Source organism: Pristiophorus japonicus, chromosome 3 (assembly GCF_044704955.1).
Source record: "Pristiophorus japonicus isolate sPriJap1 chromosome 3, sPriJap1.hap1, whole genome shotgun sequence".
Lineage (NCBI taxonomy): Eukaryota > Metazoa > Chordata > Chondrichthyes > Pristiophoridae > Pristiophorus > Pristiophorus japonicus.
The window spans coordinates 80,467,012-80,493,773 of NC_091979.1; the positions used below are offsets into that span (position 1 = coordinate 80,467,012).

Sequence of the window (26,762 nt, forward strand, 5' to 3'; positions counted from 1 at the left end):
TTGTGGCTCCACGTGTTGATGTATTTTGGATGACAAATCTTGACAGCCTTGCCCTAGCCAGCTGGAAGTTTTACACACTGGCTAGTGCTGTGCTTTGACACGCGCTCCTCGCTGCCAAGGCCGCCTCTCCTTGCTTGATTGGCGGCAGGTGCGCATGCTCTGAAGGCTGCATCTGCAGTGCTGGGCTGAGCAGACATTTTCCCCTCCTCCCGGTCTCTGGGGTGGAGGGGTTCTGTGTGTGTCTCAGAGGAGGCTGCCGCTTCCACCAGTCAGGCGTTGCTCACGGCTTACACACAGACTGGCGCCGGGAGTCGGATCGTGGGTAAGGGTCGGCGTCTCTCCTTGACTTTATACTCAACTTTATCTCCGATCTCTAGTTTTTTTTGTGTGTACGTCTGTGGTATTTTGAGGTGTTGGTGTTTATTGAGGTAAGCGTGCCGGGCACGGGAAGGGAAGTGAAGGAAAGGACAGGCAGCTGACTGAGGCGCCGAAGCTGGGCCTGAGGATTTTAAAAAACAGATTGATTCTGGACGACTAAATGCTGCGCAGCGCATGCACAGAACGCATCCGGGTCGTTGACAGCATTGATCTCCCATGGTTTGGAAAATTCTCTGGTCCGGCACCAGTCAGGTCCCAAGGGTGCCGGACCAGAGAGGTCCAACTGTACAACAACAATATTAACTCATCACCCTTGTGCAAGCCCTTACTTCCCCTGTTATAATGCCTTTTCTTAATCTACTGCTCCTACGTAGTGTCTCCCCAGTGGCTGCAGCAGGGCTGCTGGAAGGCCGCTGAGTGTCGGTGCTAGAGACTACAGATGGCCTTGTAGGCCGCCCTTGATCAGCTCTGGGTCTGGAAGGCCCGGCTGTACACTGCGCCACATCAGGATGGCGACGGAGTCTGGGATGGCTGCATGACAAACAGCGACATGTGCAATGGTGGAGTGGCGGTGGGATCAGGAATGCTGTCATCCTGAGCGAGGACAGCAGGTTCCTGCTCCACTGACCCACTGCCACTTCCCCGGGAAGGATCTCAGCATTCCTACCAATCTGCTGGAGCATAGATTGGTGGCCTGCTGTGACACAGTGAGATCCCCGGTCGGCTGTGGTGGACCTAATGACGATGGCAGCAGTCAGAGCTTGCGTGGCATCAAGCTGAGACTGTATGAGAGCAGTCTAAGACTCCATGCCACCAACCATTGTCTGCATTACAGCACTAAGACGATGCATTGCTTCCAGCTTGTGCTGCAATGGAAGCTGACACAGTGCCCATGACACGTGTCATGAGGTCTAAATCCACATGGTCTCTCTGGGAGTCCACCATCCTCTGCAGAGAGGAAATGATGGCTCCATGGTGTGCGCAGAGCTCCGTGCAACATTGGAGGCGGACTCCTCCGTGCTCCTTACCATTGCCGAGAGGCTCTTGAGCAGCCTTGCCATTGCACCTATCACCTCGGATTGTATGCCCATGATCCTTCTTGTGAATGCCTCCCCATCAAGGTCCTCATCTGAATCTTGTGCAGCAGAACCCACATGCCCTCTGGGGAGCTACCCTTTCCCCCTGGCCTTGCTGATGTCCGTTCGTCCCCAGTGCATCAACCAATGCAGACCCCGCCAATAAACATGCCTCTAAAGATCGCGTACTGCCAGTATCTGAGGTGGTGCCTACGGGTGAGAGATGCAGTGACGCCATGCTTTGCTCCTCATCCTCTTCTTCCTCACTCTCAGTGGGAGGCTCAGGGACAGGCTGGTCATCTGCTGGCTGATTATCTGAAAACATAAAGGCACAGGACTCTTGTTTAGGATGAGAACAGGGGGGCAGGAAAGTGAGAAAGGCTTGTGGTGTGAGTGTGAAGTGGAATGAGAGAAGGAGAGGGGATGAAGATACCGTTGTTGTTTCCAACGTCGATGTCGCCGACGGCCACGGTGCCCACCACCTGCTGCCCAATGAGTCGCAACACTCGCTCCACAAGGTCTGTAAGCTGCTGGAGTTGCAAATCACCCCTGCTTGTTGTCTGCTGCTCCCTCCTATTGTGGGCCATCTTGCCCTGCAAAAGAAACAATTGTATATGATTCAGAGTCCAGCTATGTGTTTGGGAGATATGTGTGCCATAGTTGAATATCTGTAACTGTAGGCAAGGCAGGAGATGTGAATGTGAGTTGGAGTAGGTGCAGATGCTTGGTTGGTGACTGGTGGGGATGTGGTGCTTTGTGTAGTATTTACAGACTAAAGTTCAGATACTGGTATGTAATTGAGATCGTTATTTCTTCCGGCATTGTGTCAGGCTGCGTACAACCACATTACTGGCCTCAACCTCCTGGGCCACTTCCCTCCACATTGCCCTAAAGACCTGGGGCAATGGCCTCCCTCCAGTGGCCAGGAACAACACTGTCCTCCTTCGCTCCACTCCCGCCACCAATGCCTCTAATGCCTGGTCGATGAAATGGCAAGCTCGCTCCCTGGATCAGCCATTATGATCAGGGGATTGAGTTGGTTGCAGGTCGCCTTCACAGACAGCAATGCTGATAATGAGGATCTGCACAATGATACTACCTCCCCTTTAAGAGCTGGAAGGAGCCAGTGTGAAAGATCATTGCTGATTGCATTGCACCTGAAATTCATTATCGCTCTGCTGGTAGAGCCCCTGTAACACAAAAAAACAAAAAATATAACAAAAGAGGGCAGTTAAAAGTGTCTGGAGTGTCCCCCAGATCGGGGGGGGGGGCACTTGATCTAATGTTTATTTTGTTCCCCTCCCCAAAAGAGTGGTTGAGCCCTTGTAACACCCTCCTGAGGTAATTAGCACTTGACTTAGTGCTCCAGTTCTTTCCTGGAGTGCTAACAGTCAATTTACACAACATAAGAAATAAGAGCAGGAGTAGGCCAGTTGGCCCCTTGTGCCTGCTCCACCATTTAATATCATGGCTGATCTGATCTTGGCCTCAAATCTACTTCCCCACCCGCTTTCCATAACCCTTGACTCCCTTAGTGTTCAAAAATCTGTCTACTTCAACCTTAAATAAATCCAATGACCCAGGCTCCACAGCTCTCTGGGGCAGAGAATTCCAAAGATTCATGAACCTCTGAGAGAAGAAATTCCTCCTCGTTTCCATATTAAATGGGCGACCCCTTAATTTGAAACTATGCCCCCTAGTTCAAGATTCTCCCACAAGTGAAACCATCCTCGCTGCATCTACCCTGTCGAGCCCTCTCACAATCTTATATGTTTCAATAAGATCGCCTCTTATTCTTCTAAGCTCCAATGCGTATAGGCCCAACCTGCTCAACCTTTCTTCATATGACAACCCCTTCATCTCAGGAATCAACCTCGTGAACCTCTCTGAACCTCCTCCAATGCTAGTTTATCCCTCTTTTTAAATAAGGAGACCAAAACTGTACTCAGTTCTCTAGGTGTTGTCTTACCAAGGCCCTGTACAGTTGTAGCAGGAATTCCCTACTTTTATATTCCATCCCCCATGAAATAAAGGTTAACATTCCAATTGCCTTTCTAATTACTTGCTGTACCTGCATGCTAACTTTTTGTGTTTCACGTACAAGGACCTTAGATCCCTCTGTACCGCAGCATTTTGTAATCTCTCCCCATTTAAATAATAATTTGTTTTTTATTTTTCCTACCAAAGTGGATAACCTCATTATACTCCATCTGCCAAATCTTTGCCTACTCACTTAGCCTATCTATATCCCTTTGCAGATTATTTGTGTCCTCCTCACAACTTGCTTTCCCACTCATCTTTGCATCTTCAGCAAATTAGTTACATTACACTTGGTCCCTTCATCCAAGTCATTGATATAAATTGTAAACAATTGAGGCCCCAGCACTGATCCCTGTGGCACCCCACTAGTTACAGTTTGCCAACCTGACAATGATCCATTTATCGTGACTCTCTGTTTTCTGTTAGTTAGCCAATCCTCTATCCACGCTAATATATTACCCCCAACCCCATGAGCTCTTATCTTGTGCAGTAACCTTTTATATGGCACCTTATTGAATGCTTTTTGGAAGTCCAAATACACAACATCTACTGGTTCCCCTTTAACAACCTTGCTCGTTACATCCTCAAAGAACTCCAGCAAATTTGTCAAACATGTTTTCCCTTTCATAAAACCATGATGACTCAGCTTGACTGCATTATGATTTTCTAAATGTCCTGCTACTATTTCTTTAATAGTCTCCAGCATTTTCCCAATGACAGATGTTAGGCTAACTGGTCTATAGTTTCCAGCTTTCTATCTCCCTCCTTTCTTAAATAGGGGCATTACATTTGTGGTTTTCCAGTCCACTGGGACCTCTCCAGAATGCATCCACTATCTCTGCAAACATGAAGACTGTTGGGGTAAAAGGAAGACTCCTCTTCCTCGAGATGGACTCCCTGATATAAGGAATTGACACCCGCCCGTATTGTATAGCGACCACAGAATCACTCAGATGAAAACTTCGGTCAATCGGGTTTTATTCGAGCATGCTCGGATAGGTTCCGATGAATCAGAGGTTTTCAATTACAGTTATACATTTTTCGAGGTGTGCGATCCTCCTACAAAACCACCGATTGGCCTACTGCTCAGACTGGCTCTGAGTGGTTCTCCCCCACCTGTCCATCTCCCATGGTGTCACACTTCTGGCATGTGTTATTGAGTGGTGTCAACTTTGCCTCAGTTCCTCATGACGTGTGAATTGACCTTGCTTCCCAGGGTTTGCTATCTTTTTAGACTGTTGACTCTCCACTGCCCTTGGTGGATGTGCTATTCAGTACTGAGTGTATGTTTTCATCTTCTATCAGTCTGTGCTAAGGGTCAATGCATTGTTGGCTACTTACGATTCCTCAGAACCTCCTAATACTGATAAGCCCTACAATTCAGTTATGTATCGGTTTTCCTCCCCTTACAATTTCCCCTAATGGCCCTTGGCTATATGCCCAAGATAGGCCATTTCCCAATTCCTCATGGGTGAGCTTCCAGGGTTGTCATTTTGCTTGGGTAGCGCTACTTCCCGAACTGCAGGACCCACCTGTTGGCTTTCCCCTCAAGGTTATACTGGATAAGTCCTTTCTGCCGGACTATCTCTATTCCCTTTATGCAATGTTTTAACTATAGTTCGGGCTATGGCCTGCCTCTTATGTCGGTTACACTTTTTACAGGCTAATACTAGCAAGATGACCAATATGTTCCCTTGCACTACAACCAGTACATGTGAGACTATCCGTATCCACGGATGCACTTGCACATTGAGTCCAGCATTCCATTTTCTCAGTGTTTGAATTCTGCCCCGCCTGGGGTATCCTCTGTTTCTTCTATCTTTCCTGATCTTCCCCCACCTGGGGTCTTCTCTATGTTGCTCCAGATATTCTCTTTCATTGTGTTCAATTCACTGCTCCAGTCGAGTTTGTTCCTCATTCAGTTCGGGTATCAGTTTTCCTTGCAGTCCGATGGCCTTCTCATACCCTTCTCGGATAGTGTCTATCATTGTCCCATTGATGGTTTCTTCCTTTAGTTCAAGGTTTATAATGTATCACTTTAAAAGTGCGGGGTAAAGCAGAAGTCAGTGTTCAGTGGCGCATGAGGTATCTCCTCCTTTCTTTGTGACAGTCCTCTCAGTTGCCGTGGTGCTCACACACCATTTCCTCGTGGAACAGCGGTAGTTTCGTAGTCCCGTGCTAGGGGGTGATGCTCAAGGTGCACCCGTCAACTTTTTCATATCCAAAGTAATCGTTGATATTTCGTAGTGGATGCTGGGACTCTTAGTACTGTTGCTCTCTTCAATTACATATCTGGATTGTCATGGTACCGCACACGAGTTTGATTTCTTATATCGTCTATATTATTTGTTTGGTATAGGGGATCATCCTTTGTCACATTATACTGTGGTATTGTCATCCTAGGCAGTCCCTCGGAATTGAGGAAGACTTACTTCCACTCTTAGCATGAGTTCTTAGGTGGCTGTACAGTCCAATACGAGAACCACAGTCTCTGTCACAGGTGGGACAAACGGTGGATGAGGGAAAGGGTGGGCAGGGAGCCTGGTTTGCCGCACGCTCCTTCCGCTGCCTGCGCTTGATTTCTGCATGCTCTCGGCGACGATACTCAAGGAGCTCAGAGCCCTCCCGGATGCACTTCCTCCATTTAGGGCGGTCTTTGGCCAGGGACTCCCAGGTGTCAGTGGGGATGTCACACTTTATCAGGGAGGCTTTGAGGGTGTCCTTGTAATGTTTCCTCTGCCCGCCTTTGGCTCATTTGCCATGGACGAGTTCCAAGTAGAGCGCTTGCTTTGGGAGTCTCGTGTCTGGCATGCGAACTATGTGGTCTGCCCAGTGGAGCTGATCAAGTGTGGTCAGTGCTTCAATGCTGGGGATGTTGGCCTGGACGTTTGTGCGCCTGTCCTCTGAGGAGATTTGTAAGATCTTGCGGAGACATCGCTGGTGGTATTTCTCCAGCGACTTGAGGTGTCTACTGTACATGGTCCACGTCTCTGAGCCATACAGGAGGGCGGTTATTACTACGGCCCTGTAGACCATGAGTTTGCTGACAGTTTTGAGGGCCTAGTCCACAAACACTCTTTTCCTCAGGCGGCCGAAGGCTGCACTGACGCACTGGAGGCGGTGTTGGATCTGCTTTTGTTGATAGGAGACTCCCGTGATAAGGGAAGTGGTCCACATTGTCCAGGGCAGCGCCATGGATCTTGACATCTGGGGGGGCAGTGCTGGTGGAGGAGCTTTGTCTTGCTGATGTTTAGCGTAAGGCCCATGCTTTCATACGCCTCGGTAAATACGTCGACTATATCCTGGAGTTCAGCCTCTGTGTGTGCACAGATGCAGGCGTCGTCCACGTACTGTAGCTCGACGACAGAGGTTGGAGTGGTCTTGGATCTGGCCTGGAGATGGCGAAGGTTGAACAGCTTCCCACTGGTTCTGTAAACATAGAAACATAGAAAATAGGTGCAGGAGTAGCCCATTTGGCCCTTCGACCTGCACCATCATTCAATAAGATCATGGCTGATCATTCACCTCAGTACCCCTTTCCTGATTTCTCTCCATACCCCTTTATTCCTTTAGCCATAAAGGCCATATCTAACTCCCTCTTGAATATATCCAATGAACTGGCATCAACAACTCTCTGCGATAGGGAATTCCACAGGTTAACAACTCTCTGAATGAAGAAGTTTCTCCTCATCTAAGTCCTAAATGGCTTACCCCTTATCCTTAGATTGTGTCCCCTGGTTCTGGACTTCTGTAGTTTAGTTCCACTCCAGCGGGGAGCTTGTCAACTGTGAAGTGGAGCATGGCAGCGAGGAAGATTGAGAAGAGGGTTGGGGCGATGATGCAGCCCAGCTTGACCCCGGTCCGGACATGAATTGGGTCTGTGATGGATCCGTCGGTAAGGATCACGGCCTGCATGTTGTCGTGGAGCAGGCGGAGGATGGTGACGTACTTTTGGGGACATCTGGAACGGAGGAGGACGCTCCATAGACCCTCGCAGTTGACAGTGTCGAAGGCCTTTGTAAGCTCAAAGAAGGCCATGTATAAGGGCTGGCGCTGTTCCCTGCATTTTCCCTGCAGCTGTCGCGCTACAAAAATCATGTCTATTGTGCCCCAGAGAGGACGAAATCCGCACTGCGACTCTGGGAGGAGCTCCTCAGCCACGGGGAGAAGACAGTTGAGGAGGACTCTAGCGACAACTTTCCCAGTGGTTGATAGCTGGAGATTCCTCTGTAGTTGCTGCAGTTGGACTTGTCCCCCTTTTTTAAAGATGGTCAAAATCACTGCATCTCTAAGATCTCCCAGCATGCTCTCCTCCCTCCAGATGAGAGAGATGAGGTCGTGTATTCGCGCCAGCAGTGCGCCTCAACCATACTTCAGTGCCTTAGCAGGGATTCCATCTGCTCCCTTAGCCTTGTTTTTTAGCTGTCTTATGGCTTTTTCTAACTCGTGCAGTGGTGGCGGGTAGCATGCTGCGGAATGGAGTCGAGAACACTCGAGTCAAAGGCAGTGTCTCAATTGAGGAGATCTTCGAAGTGCTCCTTCCAGCAGGCCCTGACTGCCTCGGTGTCCTTGATGAGTGTTTCCCTGTTCTTGGCCAGGAGTGGGGTGGGGCCTTGGGAGTTTGGTCCATATGTGGCCTTGACTGCGGTGAAGAATCCTCGCACATCATGGCTGTCGGCCAGCTGCTGTATCTCCTGTGCTTTCTCCATCCACCACCTGCTCTTTAGGTCCCGGGTTTTTTGTTGGACCTCAGCCTTTCGCTGTCTGTAATGCTGTTTTGCTGCTTGCAGTCTATTAGTTCTTGAATCTCCTGATCATTCTCATCAAACCAGTCCTGGTGTTTCCTGGTTGAGTGACCGAGCGTCTCTTTGCAGGCACTGGTTATGGAGGCCTGGAGGGCAGACCAAGTGCTGTGGACATTTTACGTCTCTGGGTCATCAAGGCATGCCAGGTTAGCTGTGAGGCACGGACTGTAAAGGGCTCACTTAACTAGGTCCTTAAGTGCCCCGGCATTTACTTTTTTGCCACACTGCTTCTGCTGCCCCCTTCGCTTTGGGGCTATGTTGATGTCAATGATGGATCGGATTTGGGGGTGGTTCGTCCAGCAGACGTCAGCTCCTGTCATGGCATGGGTGATGTGCACATCCTTGTGATCCCTGGCTCAGACGATGATATAGTCGAGCAGGTGTCAGTGTTTGGAGCGAGGATGTCGCCACGATGCCTTGTATTTGTCCCTCTGTTGGAACAAGTTGTTGGTGATGACAAGTTCATGCTCTAGACATTTTGTCAGGAGTAGGGTACCGCTGGAGTTAGCTTTCCCTACCCCCTCTCTGCCAATCACGCCTCCCCAGAGGTCTGTGTCCTTGCCGAGCCTGACGTTGAAGTCACCGAGGAGGATCAGCTTGTCGCCACGGGGACGCAGGTCAGGGATTTTTCGAAGTTGGAGTAAAAACCCTCTTTGGCCTCATCTGTTGCATCGAGTGTTGGGGCATAAGCACTGATGACTGTGGCGCACTGGTTGTGGGATAGGGGAGTCAAAGCGTCATGAAGCATTCGTTAGTCCTGCAGGGGGAATCTTTCAGGCGGTTGACCAGCTCGTTTTGATGGTGAAGCTGACTCCGTGGCGGCGGTGTTCTGCCTCTGATTTCCCTTTCCAGAAGAAGGTGTAACCTCCATCATGTTCCTTGAACTGGCCTTCCCCTGCCCGCCGGGACTCGCTTAGGGCGGTGATGTCGATTTCAAAACGTCTAAGTTCCCGAGCAACAATAGCAGTGCGACATTCCGGTCTGTTGCTGTTGGGGTTGTCCATGAGGGTCCTGACGTTCCAGGTCCCGAACTTCATGTTAGAGGAGTGGAAGATGTCTGTGCGTGATTTCTTTTAACGTGGGGTGGTCGTTGCACACTGGCTACCACACGGGCTTAGTTGAGCGAAGTCTTGGTCCAGTGGCACCGGGGTCCAGGACGACTGGAGACCAGACACTGCGGCGAGGTGTTGGCCGCAGGCTCAGCGCTGGGTAGCTCCCTTGATGGTATCTGGTTCAAGGCTTGGTAGGGGGCAGGCATTGGGGAGGGCCAGTGGCCCACTATGATTCAGAATGGGGGGGCAGGGGGGGGGGTCACAGCTATTGTACTCACCACGTGCTGGAGGAGGAGAGGAGGCCAGGCTATCAGTGGGGAAGGAGAGGTCCAGATGGGGGGCTGGGTGCGGAGGAGGTATAGATTTAAATGTTTGGTTACACATCTGACCCTTGGGACCCAAGTATGACTGTTTCTCTGCACCTCACATGCATGAGTCATGTTTTTGTCCAAGGTCCAGTTGGTAAATACATCAAGTATTATCCAATCCAGCACCTTTCCATCTTGAAGTTGCTCTAGGTTATGATGTATACCACTGAGTAACTATGCTCCATACCCTGCCCATACTATTTCTGTCTGTATGGTTCTATTCAAGTTTCTTTCCACTCTAGTTCTGGCGTGGTCTTGCATCGTGTGATAATTCCCTCTCCAACAATCCCTGTAAGGTTCGGGTTAGGGCTTTGACCCAATCATCGATCGTGTGCAGGTCTATAGTGTTTACCGTTGCAACTACCGCCGCATATCCCGTGCCTAATATTTCTAATATCCCTCTTTTTCTCTGGTCCTGCTTTTTACCTGACCGTCTTTCCACATGGTTTTTGATTCAGGGCCTTCAAGTGCTCGCAGGGTCAGGTGTTTATACAGGCTTCTAGTTTGACCAGCAGAAGCTGGGGATGGTTAAGTCTGTTAAATTACTCGCTGACGTACCCCGAAGTGTATCCTTGGTCTGTCTTATTACCAATCCCCCTTTTGCCCCAGCGTTTATATTTGGACACGTTGGTTGGGGCCATGGTAGTGCTCACTGTTGCTAAAGTCGTGGGTGGGGCCGTGACAGTGGGTCTATCTCGGGAGATAACCCTCCAACACCATTCATAGATGTTGAGTGAAATTTGCACCCCCTTCTCCCAGGTGCAGTATCTTTGTCCCCCCCTCCTGGTTCTAAAACACACCGCCATCTTATTCACACCAATCATTGGTCCTGTATTACTGGCCCATCCCCAATGTCGTTTTGTTTCCGCGTTACGTTGTTTTATGCCCGTTATTCCGACGCTGCAATTTAAGGCCACTATTGCTCCATCTGTTACCGTCAGCGTTTTTGATTCTCTCGAGTCCCTATAATACAGGCCTTGCCATCCCTCAGCCTGTTGTCCTTGAAAGGAGGATGAGTTACCCCACGTTGTTCCCACGAGCACCAAAATCCTGCAAAAGAACAATATTTACTGGTCGTCACCGGCTAGTTAGTGACTTTGTTTTTCAACTGGGTCCAGAGTTTCCACTTGCTGATACCCCTTATAACTACACAGGTGCATGTGTCACTTACCATTACCTGATGTGATCCGGTCCACTTTGGTGTGAGCCCGTACCTCTCAGGGTTAATCCTCACCATCACCTGACTGTCTATTTGGGGTATTCGGACCTTCTGTTCCTTAGTGTCATTCTCTAAGTCCTTGATTACTTGTTGGTCTCTAGCCTGTGCCTTTAAATCATGTAACTGCTTACAGAGTTCCATCACAAACCTCCGTATCCTGTCTTTATAAGGTCCTACAACCTCGCTTCCTGTAACCAAGACCTCTGGCAGTCTCATAGCCCTTTCGGTCATTATTTCAAAGGGTGTCAGTCCTGTAGTCTGACTAGGGGTTGCCCTGAGCTTCATCAGGACTCGGGGTAACCTGTCTACCCATCCCTTTCCAGTCTCTTTGATTGCCTTGGCTGGGACCGCTTTTAAGGTCCTATTCATTCATTCCACCAATCCGCAAGATTCCGGATGGTATGGGATATGGAATTTTTGCCTGATCCCTAGTAACGCGCAGGTCTGTTTCATCACCTTCCCTGTGAAGTGTGTACTCTGATTTGAGTCCAGCTGTCGTGGCATTCCCCATTGGGGTATTATTTCCTCTGCTCGGATCCTGGCCACGGTTTCTGATGAACATGTCGTAAACTGGTCTATTATAACTAGGCAGTATGTCTTCCCCTTGTTGCTGGGTAACGGTCCAGTAAAATCTATCTGTAAGTTTTCCCAGGGTCCTTTCAGTGGTGGCTGATGTCCCATTCTGACCTTTACTTACCCCCCCGGGTTGTATTTTGTGCATATCACGCACCTTCTACATGGTTCTCTATATCTCTACCCATTCTCTTCCACCACCAGCATCTGGACATCGAGCTTATCATGTTGATTCTACCTGTATGGACATACCCGTGGTATAAATTCCCATTTTTCCTCCATTCCCCGACGGTCCCTTATTGGGCTCCTTTCTGCTTCCACCCCTCCTTTTTCTGTGGAGTGGCTTCTCCCTGTACCTTAAGCATGTTTCCTTCCTCATGCCCGATGGTACATGCTCCGACCTGGGCTTCCCCGGCCAGTGTACCTGTCTCCGCCACCCGCTTGGCTTCTTCATCTGCCCATCGCACACTCTTGGGGTAGGAGGGAGGCTTCCACTAATTTCTTAACAATATCCTCGTGTTTTATGTATCCCCGTCTACTCCAGGCTATCATATAATCATGCACTACTCCAAAAGCATACTGACTGTTTGTATAGATGTTTACTCTTTTTCCCTTAGCCATCCTCAGAGCCTCGGTGAGAGCCACCAATTCAGCCATTTGAGCAGATAGGCCCCCTTCTAGCCGTACTTCCCTTCTAACCTGCCGCTGCTATCTACCACAGCCCATCCCGTCCATGGTGTCCTGTTGATATAGCGCCGAGACCCAGCTACATATAGATCCATGTCTGCCTCCTCAAACTGAGTTTCACTAGCCTGACTACTTCCCTCGTCTTCTCCTGTTGGGCTACACTGATGCATCTTTCCCTGCATAATGATTCACCCTGCAGGGTTGTTACAGTTGTCTTTTATTGTTACTGTCCCGTTGGGGGGGTGGGGGGTAAGAGCATTGCTTCCCACCTAGCCCTTCGTACGTCGGATACCATTTTTAGCCTTACTGTGTTAAGCACTTCTACTAAGGTATGCTGGGTATGTAGGATAACGTAGCCTGACGTTACTGTGCCACTGGCCTATGCTTGTTCCCATGTAAACTTTACTGTGGTACGTATAGATGTGGAAGGGCCTATTCTGGTTGGGTAATCCCAGGGCTGGAACACTTGTGAGAGCTTGTTTTCAAATGCCGTGTTCTGATCAGGGCCCCAGTCCACTGGATCTTGGGAGGGTTTCCCCCCTTTGACTGGGTGCTGTATAGGTTGGGCCATCTCGGCATATTCGGGGATAAAACTTTGGCAGTAGTTGAATAGCCTTTGTACCTGCCTGACCCCTTTCATGGTCCCTGGCTTTGGTATCGATCTAATAGCCTCCTCTCTGGCCTTGGGCATTTGTCTTTTCCCTTGTGTTATGATGTATTCTAGATATGTTACTTCACTCTTTCCATATTAAAGATTACACATTTTTAAAAATTCCTTATAATGGTTGCAATTTTATTTTCCTTCTGGAAAAATATTCACTTCCAATTAAGAAACCCAAATTAATGGTATCCAGTATTTTTTTTTTAAATTCCATGCAGTGATGCTAAAGTTGTTTGGTGAACTAATTAAAATAGCTGTCAGTGGAAAGGGTTAACTCCTTTGCAGGTTTGTAAGAAGGCCTGATGTCATTACGTGACTTTGCGTAATTCTTTTTTTTAAAACCTTTCCCGATATCAGAATACGGCATCCATTTTAAAAAGGTTTTCAACCCGAATTTAAAATCATTATCAACATAGAGTGTCTTTTATCTCTTTTCCAATATGTTGAAGGTTTCATATTCATACTTTGAAAAGGAACCGGAATTTCACCGTGGCCACGATGGAAGTCCGGTTTTCATTGGTTAATTACCCTCAATAATCCAATTAAACCAATATCTTTGAAATTTCATTCAGTAAGTTACGTCTTTTTCCATTTTCACCTTTCTTCAAATTAGTTTTTGTATCTAACAAACATTTCACACAGAAGGCTTGTGACTCCGAGAAATTGTTAATTTAAACTACATAAGGCAATCACAATTTTTTGTACTCCAATTACAATTTGTTTTTCTTGTAGCAATTGTAGCTTCAAGTTGCATGTTTTATCTTTTGATAGGCAATCTGTCCTTTGTGCCTTTTATGTCCAAAAAGTGGAGGAGCTAAACCAGACATCCAAACAATTTCTCTTTTAAAAGACCGGCTTTCAGACAAATGAAAAATTCATTAACTCCCACCACAAATATTCCACAGTCAATAAAGTTTCCACACGAACACTTTCACTTAAAGACAGACATTCACACCAACGTTTCTTTCAATACAGCTTATCGTATGTTTTTTCAGCAATTTATCCTTGCATGCCATTTCTCGTCTGGGTACGTTTACCCCTCTATCAGATTTTGTGTACTGTTTCTAAGCCCTTGGGCTCCTCTAACATCTGGCCGGACTAACATTACTCCCTAATCTGATTCCTCCGCAACTTATTTTCCTCTTTTCCTGCTAGCATTTATACCCGGCCCTTTTGGTCTATATCCCAGAGACCCCCCGTGGTCTTCATTCTATCCCACTGGCCAGTTTTTCCTAAACATTCTGGGGTCCCACCCCCCCTTTAGGTTGTATTCCTTCTTGTTTTTGCGCCACGCACAATTAATACAGGCTTCTCCCTGTTATTACCGTGTCACCCGTCACGCTTCAGAATATACACCTATTTCCTACCTCGGTTTTCATCCTTCCATTGTTTGCTATAACTTAATTATACAGATTAGCCCTCTTAGTTCTTTATACAGATTACCTCCTTCCCCGTCAATGCTACAGCTCTGCAGGTGGTACAAAAAATATACTCACTGCAATTGCTAGCTGCCACATCCTGGGGTCAGAGAGTTTGCACCCTGCTCGCTGCGCCAATTGTTGGGGTAAAAGGAAGACTTCTCTTCCTCGAGGTGGACTCCCTGATATAAGGAATCGACACCCGCCCATATTGTATAGCGACCATGGAATCACTCAGACAAAAACTTCGGTTCAACTGGGTTTTATTCGAGCATGCTCGGGTTGGGTTCCGATGAACAATTCTCCGATCAGAGGTTTTCAATTACAGTTATACATTTCTCGAGGTATGCGATTGGCCTACTGCTCATTCTCCCCCACCTGTCCATCTCCCATCACATGTCACCCTTCTGGAATGTGTTATTGAGTGGTGTCAACTTTGCCTCAGTTCCTCCTGACGTGTGAATTGACCTTGCTTCCCAGGGTTTGCTATCGTTCTAGACTGTTTACTCTCCACTGCCCTTGGTGGATGTGCTATTCAGTACTGAGTGTATGTTTTCGTCTTTTATCAGTCTGTGCTAAGGGCCAATGCATTGTTGGCTACTTATGATTCCTCAGAACCTCCTAATACTAATAAGCCCTACAATTCAGTTATGTATCGGTTTTCCTCCCCTTACAAAGACAGTTACAAAATATTTGTTCAAAGTCTCCGCCATTTCCCTGTTCCCATGATTAATTCCCCAGTCTCATCCTCTAAGGGACCAACATTTACTTTAGCTACTCTCTCCCTTTTTATATACCTGTAGAAGCTCACTGTTTGTTTTTATACTTCTTGCTAGTTTACTCTCATAAGCTATATTCTCTCTATTTATCATTTTTTTAGTTGTCCTTTGCTAGTTTCTAAAAATGTCCCAATCCTCTGGCCTTCCACTATTTTTCGCAACATTATTTGCCTTTGTTTTCAATTGGATACCTTCCTTTATTTCCTTAGTTAGCCAGAGATGGTTTATCCTTCTCTAACAGTCTTTCTTTCTCACTGGAATATATCTTTGCTGAGAGTTATGAAATATCTCCTTAAATGTTTGCCATTGCTTTTCTAGTCTTACCTTTTAATATATTTTCCCAGTCCACTTTAACCATCTCTGCCTTCATACCTTTGTAATTACTTTTATTTCAGTTCAGGACACTAGTTTGAGACCTAGCTTTCTCATCCTCAAAAGAATTTGAAATTCTACCATGCAATGATCACTCTTCCCAAGATGATCCTTCACTACAAGATCATTAATTAATCCAGACTCGTTACACTTTACCAGATCTAAAATGGTCTGCTCCCCGGTAGGTTTCACAACATATTGTTCCAAGAAACGATCCCACATACACTCTATGACTTCTTCCTCAAGGCTACCTTTGCCAATTTGATTTGTCCAATCAATAAGAAGATTAAAATCACTTATGATTATTTCCGTACCTTTCTTACAAGTCTCCATTATTCCTTGATATATACTCTGTCCTACAGTGTGGCTACTGTTAGGGGGCCTGTAAACCACTCCCACCAATGACTTCCTTATTATTTCTTATCTCCACCTAAACTGATACTACATCATGATCTTCTGAGCCAACATCATTTCTCACGACTGCACTGATCTCGTCCCTTATTAGCAGAGCTACCCCACCTCCTTTTCCTTTCTGTCTATCCTTACGAAATGGCAAATACCCCATAATATTAAATTTGCAGCTTTGGTCACCTTGCAACCATGTCTCTGTAACGGCTACCAGATCATACCCATTTATTTATATTTGTGCCTTCAACTCATCTATTTTGTTATGACTGCTGTGTGTTCAGATATAGAGCTTTTGATGTTGTCTTGTTACCATTTTTCCCTTCTCTGATCCCTCTTTCTGATGCACTCTTATGTTTTTACGCTCTGTCCCTTCCTGTCACACTCCGGTTATCATTACCCCGATCGCTGCCTTGCACCTTTGCCTACTCCTTTCTCTTTGACTTTTTAAATTTCCGCTCACCGCATCCCTACCCGCGCCCCCCCCCCCCCCCACTATTTAGTTTAAAGTCCTATCTACAACCCTAGTTATTCGATTCACCAGGACACAGGTCCCAGCCTAGTTCAAGTGAAGCCCGTCCCGATGGAACAGCTCCCTCCTATCCCAATACTGGTTCCAGGTCCGCATGAATTAAAACCCATTTCTCCCACACCAATCTTTGAGCCACGCGTTATCTCTTTGATCCTGTATGCCCTATGCAAATTTGCTTGTGTCTCAGATAGTAATCCAGAGATTATTACCTTTGTGGTTCTGCTTTTTAATTTAGCCCCTAGCTGCTCATTCTCGCTCAGCAGAACCTCTTTCTTTGTTCTACCTATGTCATTGGTACCTACGTGGACCATGACAACTGGATCTTTCCCCTCCCACTCCAAGTTCCTCTCCAGCCCAGAGGAGATGTCCTTAACCCTGGCACCGCGCAGAAAGCACAGCCTTCGGGATTCACTTTCTCAGCTGCAGAGAACAGTATCTATCCGCCTAACTATACTGAGATGTGAGGGGGATTCAGAGGGTAGATTCTGAGAGATTGTTTCCCCTGGCTGGGGAGTCCATAACTAGGGTCATCGTCTCACGATAAGGGGTCAGCCATTTAAAACTGAGATGGTTGTAACTCAGAGGGTTGTCAATCTTTGAAATTTTCTATCCCAAAGGGTTGTGGATGCTGAATCTTTGTGTATATTCAAAGCTGAGATAGATAGATTTTTGGACTCTCGGGGAATCAAGGTATATGGAGATCAGGTGGAAAAGTGAAATTGAGGTTGAAGATCAGTCATGATCTTATTGACTGGCGGAGCAGGCTCGAGGGGCCGAATGGTCTACTCCTGCTCCTAATTCTTATGTTCTTATGTTCTTATGTCCCCTTTACTGGAAGCTGAGAATCATTACCGGCTGGCGCTAATTTTTCACGATTTCAAAGGTTAGTGCCCCAAACTGAATTTCTAGCCCAGTCTGTGTTCAGTTTTGGTCACCAGCCTGATTCCTCATCTCCCCCCCCAAAAAACTGCTTGCATTAGAAATGGTGCAAAAATGTGTAAAGGGGCTGAACAATAAGGAGAGATTAATTTGAGTTTTAAAGCTTAGAAAGAAGATAGTTAAGGGGAGGACTCAGTATGAAGTAAATCTTTTATGGTTTAGATAAGGTAATCCAAGAAAATAGGGCTAGAATTAGTGAAAAGTACATTAAAATAGATAAGCATATGGAATAATCTACCAAGAAACAAATGTGGGCCAAATTACTTTTTCTCATCTCTGACTTTTCTTATGTTTCGGCCCATCGAGCCTGTACAAAACCCATGTTTAATTGAGCAATCTCAATTAGCAACCCGCCTCATCTGAGGGGATTGCGCGCATGTAGCCTAACACGCTGCAGTGAAATGCGGAAGTCAGCAAGTTGGAGCTGGCTTCCTGATGCGCTTGAAATTTTTCCTGATTTAACCCCCCCCCACCTGCACCCAATCCCATGCGTTCATCCATGTTAAAATTCCTCCCATTATCTTTCTAAATTAATTTGTCTGTAATAAAGTTACAGTGACTTATAAGATTGAAATTACTCTTAGCAATAATAATGAAGTTAATGGGGTAATTTATATGAAATTCCCTGTGCTATTTTAATGCATTAGTTAAACCGATTACATTAAATGAATGTGGTGACATAGCAAAGAGAGGAATTTCTTAAAACTGAACCAACATTCATTATTAGTACTTCTGAGAGTAATGTTAACCTTTATAATCTTTCAGCTTTTAATAATTTTTTCACCTATTCTCCTTTGTAATTGTAATACTTGCATGTTTTCCCAACAGGGCTAGCTAATAACTTTAACTTTTTACGTTGGATTCAGACAGTCTACAGTGAGTCAAGGAGGTTTGTAATATTTTCATAATAATCATAAAATTAAGGGAATATGGAAACTGAAACTACTCAAAACACACTCTAACCTGGCTCCGATTTTGTTGAATCTTACACTTAAAACACTGCACCACATTTTGCTGCTAAATTCTCTAGTCTTTCAAGCTGATGTGCAGATTAAAATAGAGGTGTACATGAACAACTGGGCACCACAGATCATCATCGTTGGCTCCAGTGGAGTTATTCTGGATTTTTAATCTTCAAATCATCCAACAATGAAAATATGCAGATTGTGTTCCTGAGCATTTTCACAATGTCAGTTAATCACTTCTCATTCTGCCATTTCCATGTGCCAGATAGTGCTATAGCAGGGATCAGCTGAGACATAAATTATACCACAGCTTCATTAAAATACATACTGAAGTGATTAGACTTTGGCTTCAATATGAAGATTTCCTGTAGGACTTTCTAATGCAGAGTTGCCCCTGCTGTCATTGCATATATATTATCTTGCTGCGTCCTTTTGACACATCACCCTGTGGCTTAACTGAATTCAAACACAGTGTGATTTGCCGAGATTCATTCATCAGAAAATTGACATACTTTGAATAGCACAATGGTGAGTATTTGCACGCTTCTGTTGTTTGTTGACATACTCCCTCACACCCTGATGCACATAATTGAAAACATAAGTTTGACGGTGGGTGGAATTTTCTAATAATCCATCAAGCGTGCTGAAACCTAAAGTTAAAAGAAAATACTGTATTCCATCAGCGAGAGTACAGTCCTGAGGGTGAGAATTTAAATTTTTTGATTTGACCAATTGCACTATCTGCCCATGATATTTGGTAGAATATTGACCTATGTTAGAAGTCTTATATATGGAGCACACTTCCTGTCCTTACTTGCTCTGTCACATGTCTCGAGTCACACACTTTTTAAAATGTCAACACTTAACATTGTAAACCACTATGTAAACATAATGGGAAATCCCTATAAATGATGCAAAAATGTTCAAGGTAAACATTTTGCCTATTAATTTTAATAGATGAAAAATCAGGTTGGAGGTGTACAATTTCACAATATCCATTCTTTGTGTGCACTTGGAGCATAGATGCAGATGATTTACCTTTTAAATGCTTTAAGCTAAAGACAGAAATACTGCCAACGCTGAAAGTGTTGGGGACACAAGGGGGTTGCTGATGGGTGGAAAGGTGACGGAAACAATGGTTAGAAAGGAGCCGAGGGCATTTTGGATTCTTTCTTCTGGGAACCCCTTCGTAAAACTATTAAACCCTACATCCAAAATACTGCCAGGTACTAGGATTTCCTGTTTTCCCCCCTTCCCCCCCCTCTCCCCCCACTCCTCCTTCCTTAGACATTTTTTCTCTGCCCTCTCCCCAGGATCCCCTATCATAGGAATATAACAAATAGGAGGAGTAGGCCATTTGGCCTCTGGAACCTGCTCTGCCATTCAATAAGATTATGGCTGATCTTCTACCTCAACTCCACTTTCTAGCATTATCTCCATATCCCTTGATTCCCTTAATATCCAAAAATCTCTCTATTGATCTCTGTCTGAAATATACTCAATGACTGAGCCTCCACAGCCATCTGAATAGAGAATTCCAAAGATTGCACCCACTGACTCAAGAAATCTCTCCTCATCTAAATGGTCGACCCCTTATTCTGAGATTGTAGCCCTTGGTTCTAGACTCCCCAGCCAGGGGAAACATCCTCCCTGCATCTACCCTGTCAAGCCCTGCGCTCAGAATCCCTGGTCTGCTAAATTCTGAAATCCCATCCCATACTACCAGACCCCAGGCCTGTTCCCAGATCCTATGACCATCCACAATGCTGATAAGTATTATTAAACTATGTATATGGTGCATACTTCCTGACATTGAATCCACCAGCAAGTCAAACCCCATACCCAGGCCACCAGTTCTGAGAGGTGCCAGATACCCTCTTCACAGTAATGCCAGACCAAAATATCCATCATCATGTTGCGCAGCATCAGTAGTGCCACCCAAATGCTAGAATACAGTCCCATTTCTACCAAAGCCCACGACTCTCCCCGAGTGCTACGAAAGTGCAGTACTATCTAGAGTACAGCTACTCCTCCACATACCAGGGAGCCTAAAATCCACATGCACTCCTGCTGTAACTCTGGCCTGAATGCAGTGGAAGGGCTGGAAGTTAAACCAGGACATAGGTATGCTGGGTCTCAATCTTTTCCAGAAGTATCCTCTGGCCACTGCTGGGAGTGGAGCCTCCCGAGTCTTAAACAAGACCATTGGTGCAGGAGGGGGCAGGGCCAGGGCTAGGATATCCCAATATACTGAGTTCTGGTGTCCTCAGCCTTTCGATAGCCAGGCAGATTATTTTCAGCCAGTGAAACCAAGTGTATCATGCTGCGAATGGCAAATGTTGCACCTCACCTGGGGGAGGGGGAGGGGTCGGTTGTTGGGTGGGGGCTGGGGGGTGGTCCAGGCATGGACCATTAGCTGAACCCCCCAAAAAAGAGACACATTTTGGGGGATGAGAGAGCACAGCCCCCTTCAATCCTGTAGTGGAAGGACACCTGGTATATGCACCCAAAACCAGCAATCAGTACTGCAGTTTGAGGCCTGCTTTGGTGAGCAGGCACCCCAAATGTGTCTCTGAAGAAGTAGGTACCCGCCCTTGGGGATTAAATGAAGGAACTGGAAAGTCTGCCATGGTCAACAGCAGAGGTTCCTGATGGACACATCCTGGAACTTATGCTAGGGTGTAGCCACTTCAGATGTTTTGGCCCCCAGGTATCTAACTCCAACTATTATATGTTGCACACTGTCTTGTTGCGCACTCTCAATTTTAAAACTAGTAAGGGCTGAAAGCTAAATACATAGTGAAAGGCATTTACAATTTTCACAAAATAATGGAGAGAGTTGTGGAATTCAATCTCCAAAGCACCAGCAAAACTCCCAGAAAACTTTTTAATAAATATGAAATTTGACTTATTTAGTCACTGGAAATCAGTACCTTTTATTCTTATAAAACGGTCTATATTTTGTCTCAACACCATATGAGATCTCCTGGTAAAAAAAATTGTAGGCAGAATCATGAAATCCTATCCTGTCCATTCTCCCTCCCTTACAAGGGAAAAGTTTGAAAAAATTGCTGTGTGGCTGTCAGAATATGTACAGTACAGTAATCATCGCCATGTGTGTATAAAACATAAAAAGGTCATTGGACAAACGTGAAAGTTATTCATCCACCTATATTAATCACTGAGGGCTGTTGACCTCTGTTAATAGATTTGTCTCTTTGCTAAAAAATCATTTGAAAATATTTTCCTCATTTATTGTTTCCAGTTTCTCCCCAGTTATCTTAGAAACATAGAAACATAGAAAATAGGTGCAGGAGTAGGCCATTCGTCCCTTCTAGCCTGCACCGCCATTCAATGAGTTCATGGCTGAACATGCAACTTCAGTACCCCATTCCTGCTTTCTCACCATACCCCTTGACTCCCCTAGTAGTAAGGACTTCATCTAACTCCTTTTTGAATATATTTAGTGAATTGGCCTCAACAACTTTCTGTGGTAGAGAATTCCACAGGTTCACCACTCTCTGGGTGAAGAAATTCCTCCTCATCTCGGTCCTAAATGGCTTCCCCCTTATCCTTAGACTGTGTCCCCTGGTTCTGGGCTTCCCCAACATTGGGAACATTCTTCCTGCATCTAACCTGTCTAACCCCGTCAGAATTTTAAAAGTTTCTATGAGGTCCCCTCTCATTCTTCTGAACTCCAGTGAATACAAGCCCAGTTGATCCAGTCTTTCTTGATAGGTCAGTCCCGCCATCCCGGGAATCAGTCTGGTGAACCTTCGCTGCACTCCCTCAATAGCAAGAATGTCCTTCCTCAGGTTAGGAGACCAAAACTGTACACAATACTCCAGGTGTGGCCTCACCAAGGCCCTGTACAATTGTAGCAACACCTCCCTGCCCTTGTACTCAAATCCCCTCGCTATGAAGGCCAACATGCCATTTGCTTTCTTAACCGCCTGTTTCTATGGGCTATGAGCAGGCAGGCAGATTACCTGTTTTCGAGCCTCTGCCAATGTCACTTTAAAATGGCTGCTAAGAGGCGCATGAAAGCAGCTTGGGCGCAACAATCCATCGGATTTTTCTCTCCCTCTGTGGGATGCTCTGGAGTGCAGATTAAAATTGGAAACTAAGAGTTAACTCTATTTCATCAACCACTCCTATGCAGCTTTTTTTTTTGTTACTCCAGGCCAGATTGCTGTTCCTCCTCCTGCATATATATCAATTCAATCAGGTTTTGTTTTATAGGCCAGAATATTGTGTTCACATTTTATAATCAAATATTTAATATAACTTCTTTCATGGTTTCAGGAAAGGATCACCACATGAAAAACAGATTATAGTGACACCCTCATTTACAACAGTTGGCATGGCAACAACCCAACTAACTGAAGAGAATGCTGACTTTGCCTCCCGAGACCGCTACCATCAATCCTCAATTATTAGTAGAGAAGTTCTCAGTCGTCATTTGAGCTGAATATCGACTTTCTGTTGATTGTGTTCTTTTGTTAACTCTGTCTTTGAGCAGCAGGTCTTGAAGGTTGTTAAAATTCTGCTGTAAAACTTTTCTGAAATTTTGCACAAATTAAAAATGTGGAAGTACTTTTTGTAAGCAACTTGAGTAAGAATAGAATCAAATATTAGATTAGCTGCAAAGTAATTACACAGGAAAGCAGCTATTGTATATGTAAATCTTTAACAACTGTGAATGTATGGATGCTTATATGTGCTATTTTACTATGGGGTTTTCTTACAAACATATATACTATTGTGATTGAATTAAGGTTTTTGCCAAGATATTTGGAATGACTTGAGTAGAAACACAGTGTGACATTTTTCTATGGTCTCTGCCTACTATGCTATGAGTGGAAACCGATGTACTGCTAAAGTGGATGCATTTACATTAATTTGGGGAATTTTGGTAGGATTGCTGGCCACTCCTGATTTTCTGGGTTAAGATTTGATGCAATAATAATCGCTTCTCGGCTTTTGGCTAAGATCATGCGTAACTGACCTGACCAGCCACCATGACCTCCGGGTGGTTCTCCCTGGATCAGGAAGGTATATGCTTGCTTTTTTGGAAACAGGAGGTGGGTGGGGTGGCTTGACCCATTCACCTCCACGGAGGTGTGTGGGGGACCTGACCCATCCACCTCCATGGCACGAACCTGGTATTGCAGTACTTCCAGGAACGGTGCAGTGGCTCTAGGCCTTTTGGCTAAGAGCATTGGCGCAGAGTGATCCTTGGCGTGTGCAAGGTGACCTCTGGCGTTTGTGATTTGACAAAGAATTGGAACGATTGGCTACGAATTTCAAAAAAAAAAAAAATAATCGCTTCTCGGCCTTTTGGCTAAGATCATGCGTAACTGACCTGACAGGGGAGTAACCACCATAACCCCAAGGTGGTTCTCCCTGGATCAGGAAGGTATATGCTTGCTTTTTTGGAAATAGGAGGTGGGTGGGGTGGCTTGACCCATCCACCTCCACGGAGGTGTGTGGGGGGCCTGACCCATCCACCTCCATGGCACGAACCTGGTATTGCAGTACTTCCAGGAACGGTGCAGTGGCTCTAGGCCTTTTGGCTAAGAGCATTGGCGCAGAGTGATCCTTGATGTGTGCAAGGTGACCTCTGGCGTTTGTGATTTGACAAAGAATTGGAACGATTGGCTACAAATTAAAAAAAAAAAAAAAAAATAGGAGCTAAAAGAAAGCAGATCTTTGTATTTCTGTGTTGAGATTTTTTTTTACAGAAATGTCTGAAATCATGTTATTTGGGGTAGGGCTCGAGCAACATGTATTCATGGCAATTTGGGTGCAGGGAACCCTTCTTATTGTTAAAATGTCTTTCTGCCTGTACTTTGCTCCTAGGCTGGTTTTCTTCTTGCCCAACTCAGATGGAAGAATATCTGCTGACATAAAAAATAAAATAAAATATTCAAATAGGTTCTTTACATTTGGAACTGGAGTCCAGCTAAAGTTGGAAATGTATCTATTTTTCTTCAGCAATAATGCCTAAGAAAATTCTCTTTACTTAGTTAAATTTTGGGGCGAAAATAGTATTGATATGTTGCAGAAAGAAAGCAACAGAAGGGCATTTACAGCATGGGTCTCTAGACTGATGCTTTGAACAGCTTGCAAAAGAATTCATTAATAAAATCTATACCATGTAAAAATATTTACAATTAAATTACTATGATGATAATGGTGTTCAGAAACTTCTTTTCACTTTATTGGGCCAGAAATCGCGGCCTCCCTGGGCCCGTATGGAGTTTCTACGGACCCGGGAAGGCATCGGAAAAGCCGGTTTTCGGTGTGCAATGCGCATGCACTGAAAGCCGGCTTTTCCGATCTGTCAGGTTTCTGGCTTTTCAGATCGCACGCATCTTGAGAGCGAGGACATTCCCACGGCAGAGATCGGGCTATCTCTTGCCCTGCGAATGTCCTTAAAACTCTTGCGCCTGGTAAAAGCAGGTGCATAGCCTACTTTTACCAGTGTAAGAGTTTAAAAACATATCAAAAACATGTTAAAATAAAATTTAAAAATACATGTTAAAAAGCCTGCCCACTCAGGTAATTTTATTTTAAACTGAAATTCGGCTTTTTTTTTCAAAAACATTTCTATCAACTTTAATTTCTATAGTGTATTTATGTGAGATGTTTTTTTTAATGTTTTATGTAGTGTTTGGGTGTTTGGAGGTGTTTCTCATTCATAGTAATAGGAGTTTCAGACTTACGAAACTCCTATTACTATGAATGAGAATATACTATACCTGATTGGCTGCCCAGAGCCATGTGGCTGCAGCTCCAGGCCTGCGCATGTCCCAACGTGCACGCGCTGCAACGTGCAGTCAGGAGAGGCCTCCGGACCGGGATCTCGCGTGGGCGCAGCAGCTTCAGGTAGGTGCGCTTCTTTTTTCTAGAATCCAATCAAATGCCTGCGGGAAGGAGAAACCGGGATTTCTGGGCCATCATGTTGGCACCACAGAGAAAGTCCACATTAAATGAATGGATGCATGACATTTTGCATCAGCTTAAAGTGCAATATCTCTATTACCAAATACCTAAAATTCTTTGGAAAATGAATAAAGCAGAGTAATATTATTAAAAGCTGTGCATATGCAGTTGATTGTGTTCATTTCAAGCTGGAGAACAATCATTTCCACAGGCTATTGGCACTAACTATTTAGCATTCTGACATGTATAATACTGTAATTCAATAGGGAACATATCTTTGGCACTCCTCTTTTCCCTTACCAAAGGCACTCCATCCTATTTTCTCGTTCTGATTCAGAATTGTACTTGAAAACTTTATTTTGGCTGTTAATCAAGGATCAACCCATCAGTGTAGCTAAATGGTTTACAGCAGTGGTGCTATACCTGTACAGGAAAGCAGACAGAACACTGACTAGTTTGAGAGACTGATTTGCAACAATCGGCTACATTTCCTACAGAATAATCGCTCATATTCCTGAGAATAATCACTCAACTAAAAGGTGGGAGACAGCTGCAACTTGCATTATGCTGGAATAGTAGTTGCCAAAAATAAAATGCAAGAACTTTCTTCTCTCCTCAAAAATACTGTTGAATGCTATAAAGGTCACATGTGGCATGTTCCACAATGCAAACTGATGAAATATATGAAACAATCATAGTTAAGGAAAATGCACGAGAAGGAATTATAATTTCATAAACATAACAATGGAAGTTTCTTGCTTTGATTTTAGCCCCCTTTTCAAAGTAGGACATTAAAAAATGCTTATTACGTTTGTATATTCTAATAAATCCAATTAGATTTCCACCCCTGCCACAATACTGAAATGGCTCTAATCACAGTCACAAATCACATTATCTGTGACAGTGACCATTATAAGAAATCATGGATTGGAAGAAATAACGAGACAAAAAAAGTTTCTTCAGACTGGTGTTAGAATTGAAGGAGGCATTCCATGGTAAAACTACTTGAACAGCATGAACATAACTAACTGATAAGCATCTGAAGGCTAAGAATGGCATGTCTGACTCCAACCTTGGGAGGATAAGGACAGGAGATATGGGCCTTCAGAAATTATAAACAGGAAAGATAGGTTAAATGGCCCTGACCATTATTTTACGCCAGGCCCACCCCATAAGAGAATAAAAGAGATATCTAAAGAGCTTTTCAGGGCAGACATGAAGAGCTGTGCAGAGAAGAACTGTTCGCGCCACCAGCTCTCTGTCCGATTGGGACTAACACCAGCTACTTGTCACAGTCGTATGTGTATAAAATTATTAGGGGCCTAGATAGAGTGGATAGGACGAACCTATAACATAGAAACATAGAAAATAGGTGCAGGAGCAGGCCATTCGGCCCTTCGAGCCCGCACCACCATTCAATGAGTTCATGGCTGAACATGCAACTTCAGTACCCCATTCCTGTTTTCTCGCCATACCCCTTGATCTCCCTAGTAGTAAGGACTACATCTAACTCCTTTTTGAATATATTTAGTGAATTGGCCTCAA

The 26,762-nt window shown here is 45.1% G+C and overlaps 1 protein-coding gene and 2 pseudogenes across 7 annotated transcripts in view; all 3 read left to right on the top strand.

Moving 5' to 3' along the window:
* slc12a8 (solute carrier family 12 member 8) overlaps nt 1-24,465 on the top strand; it is a 250,883-nt gene extending 226,418 nt beyond the window's left edge. For 3 of the 7 annotated variants that reach the window (XM_070875493.1, XM_070875494.1, XM_070875492.1), the window contains exons 14-15: nt 18,133-18,193; nt 22,575-24,465. In XM_070875493.1, the coding sequence (XP_070731594.1) occupies nt 18,133-18,193; nt 22,575-22,740 (227 nt within the window). In that variant the 3' untranslated portion in view covers nt 22,741-24,465. The remainder of the gene's footprint in view (nt 1-18,132; nt 18,194-22,574) is intronic. The other 4 variants (XR_011592652.1, XM_070875496.1, XM_070875498.1 and 1 more) reach the window with 4 other exon arrangements.
* Nucleotides 23,238-23,468, top strand: LOC139260566 (U2 spliceosomal RNA; annotated as a pseudogene).
* On the top strand, nt 23,594-23,832 carry LOC139260528 (U2 spliceosomal RNA; annotated as a pseudogene).
* Nucleotides 24,466-26,762: the final 2,297 nt, after the last annotated feature.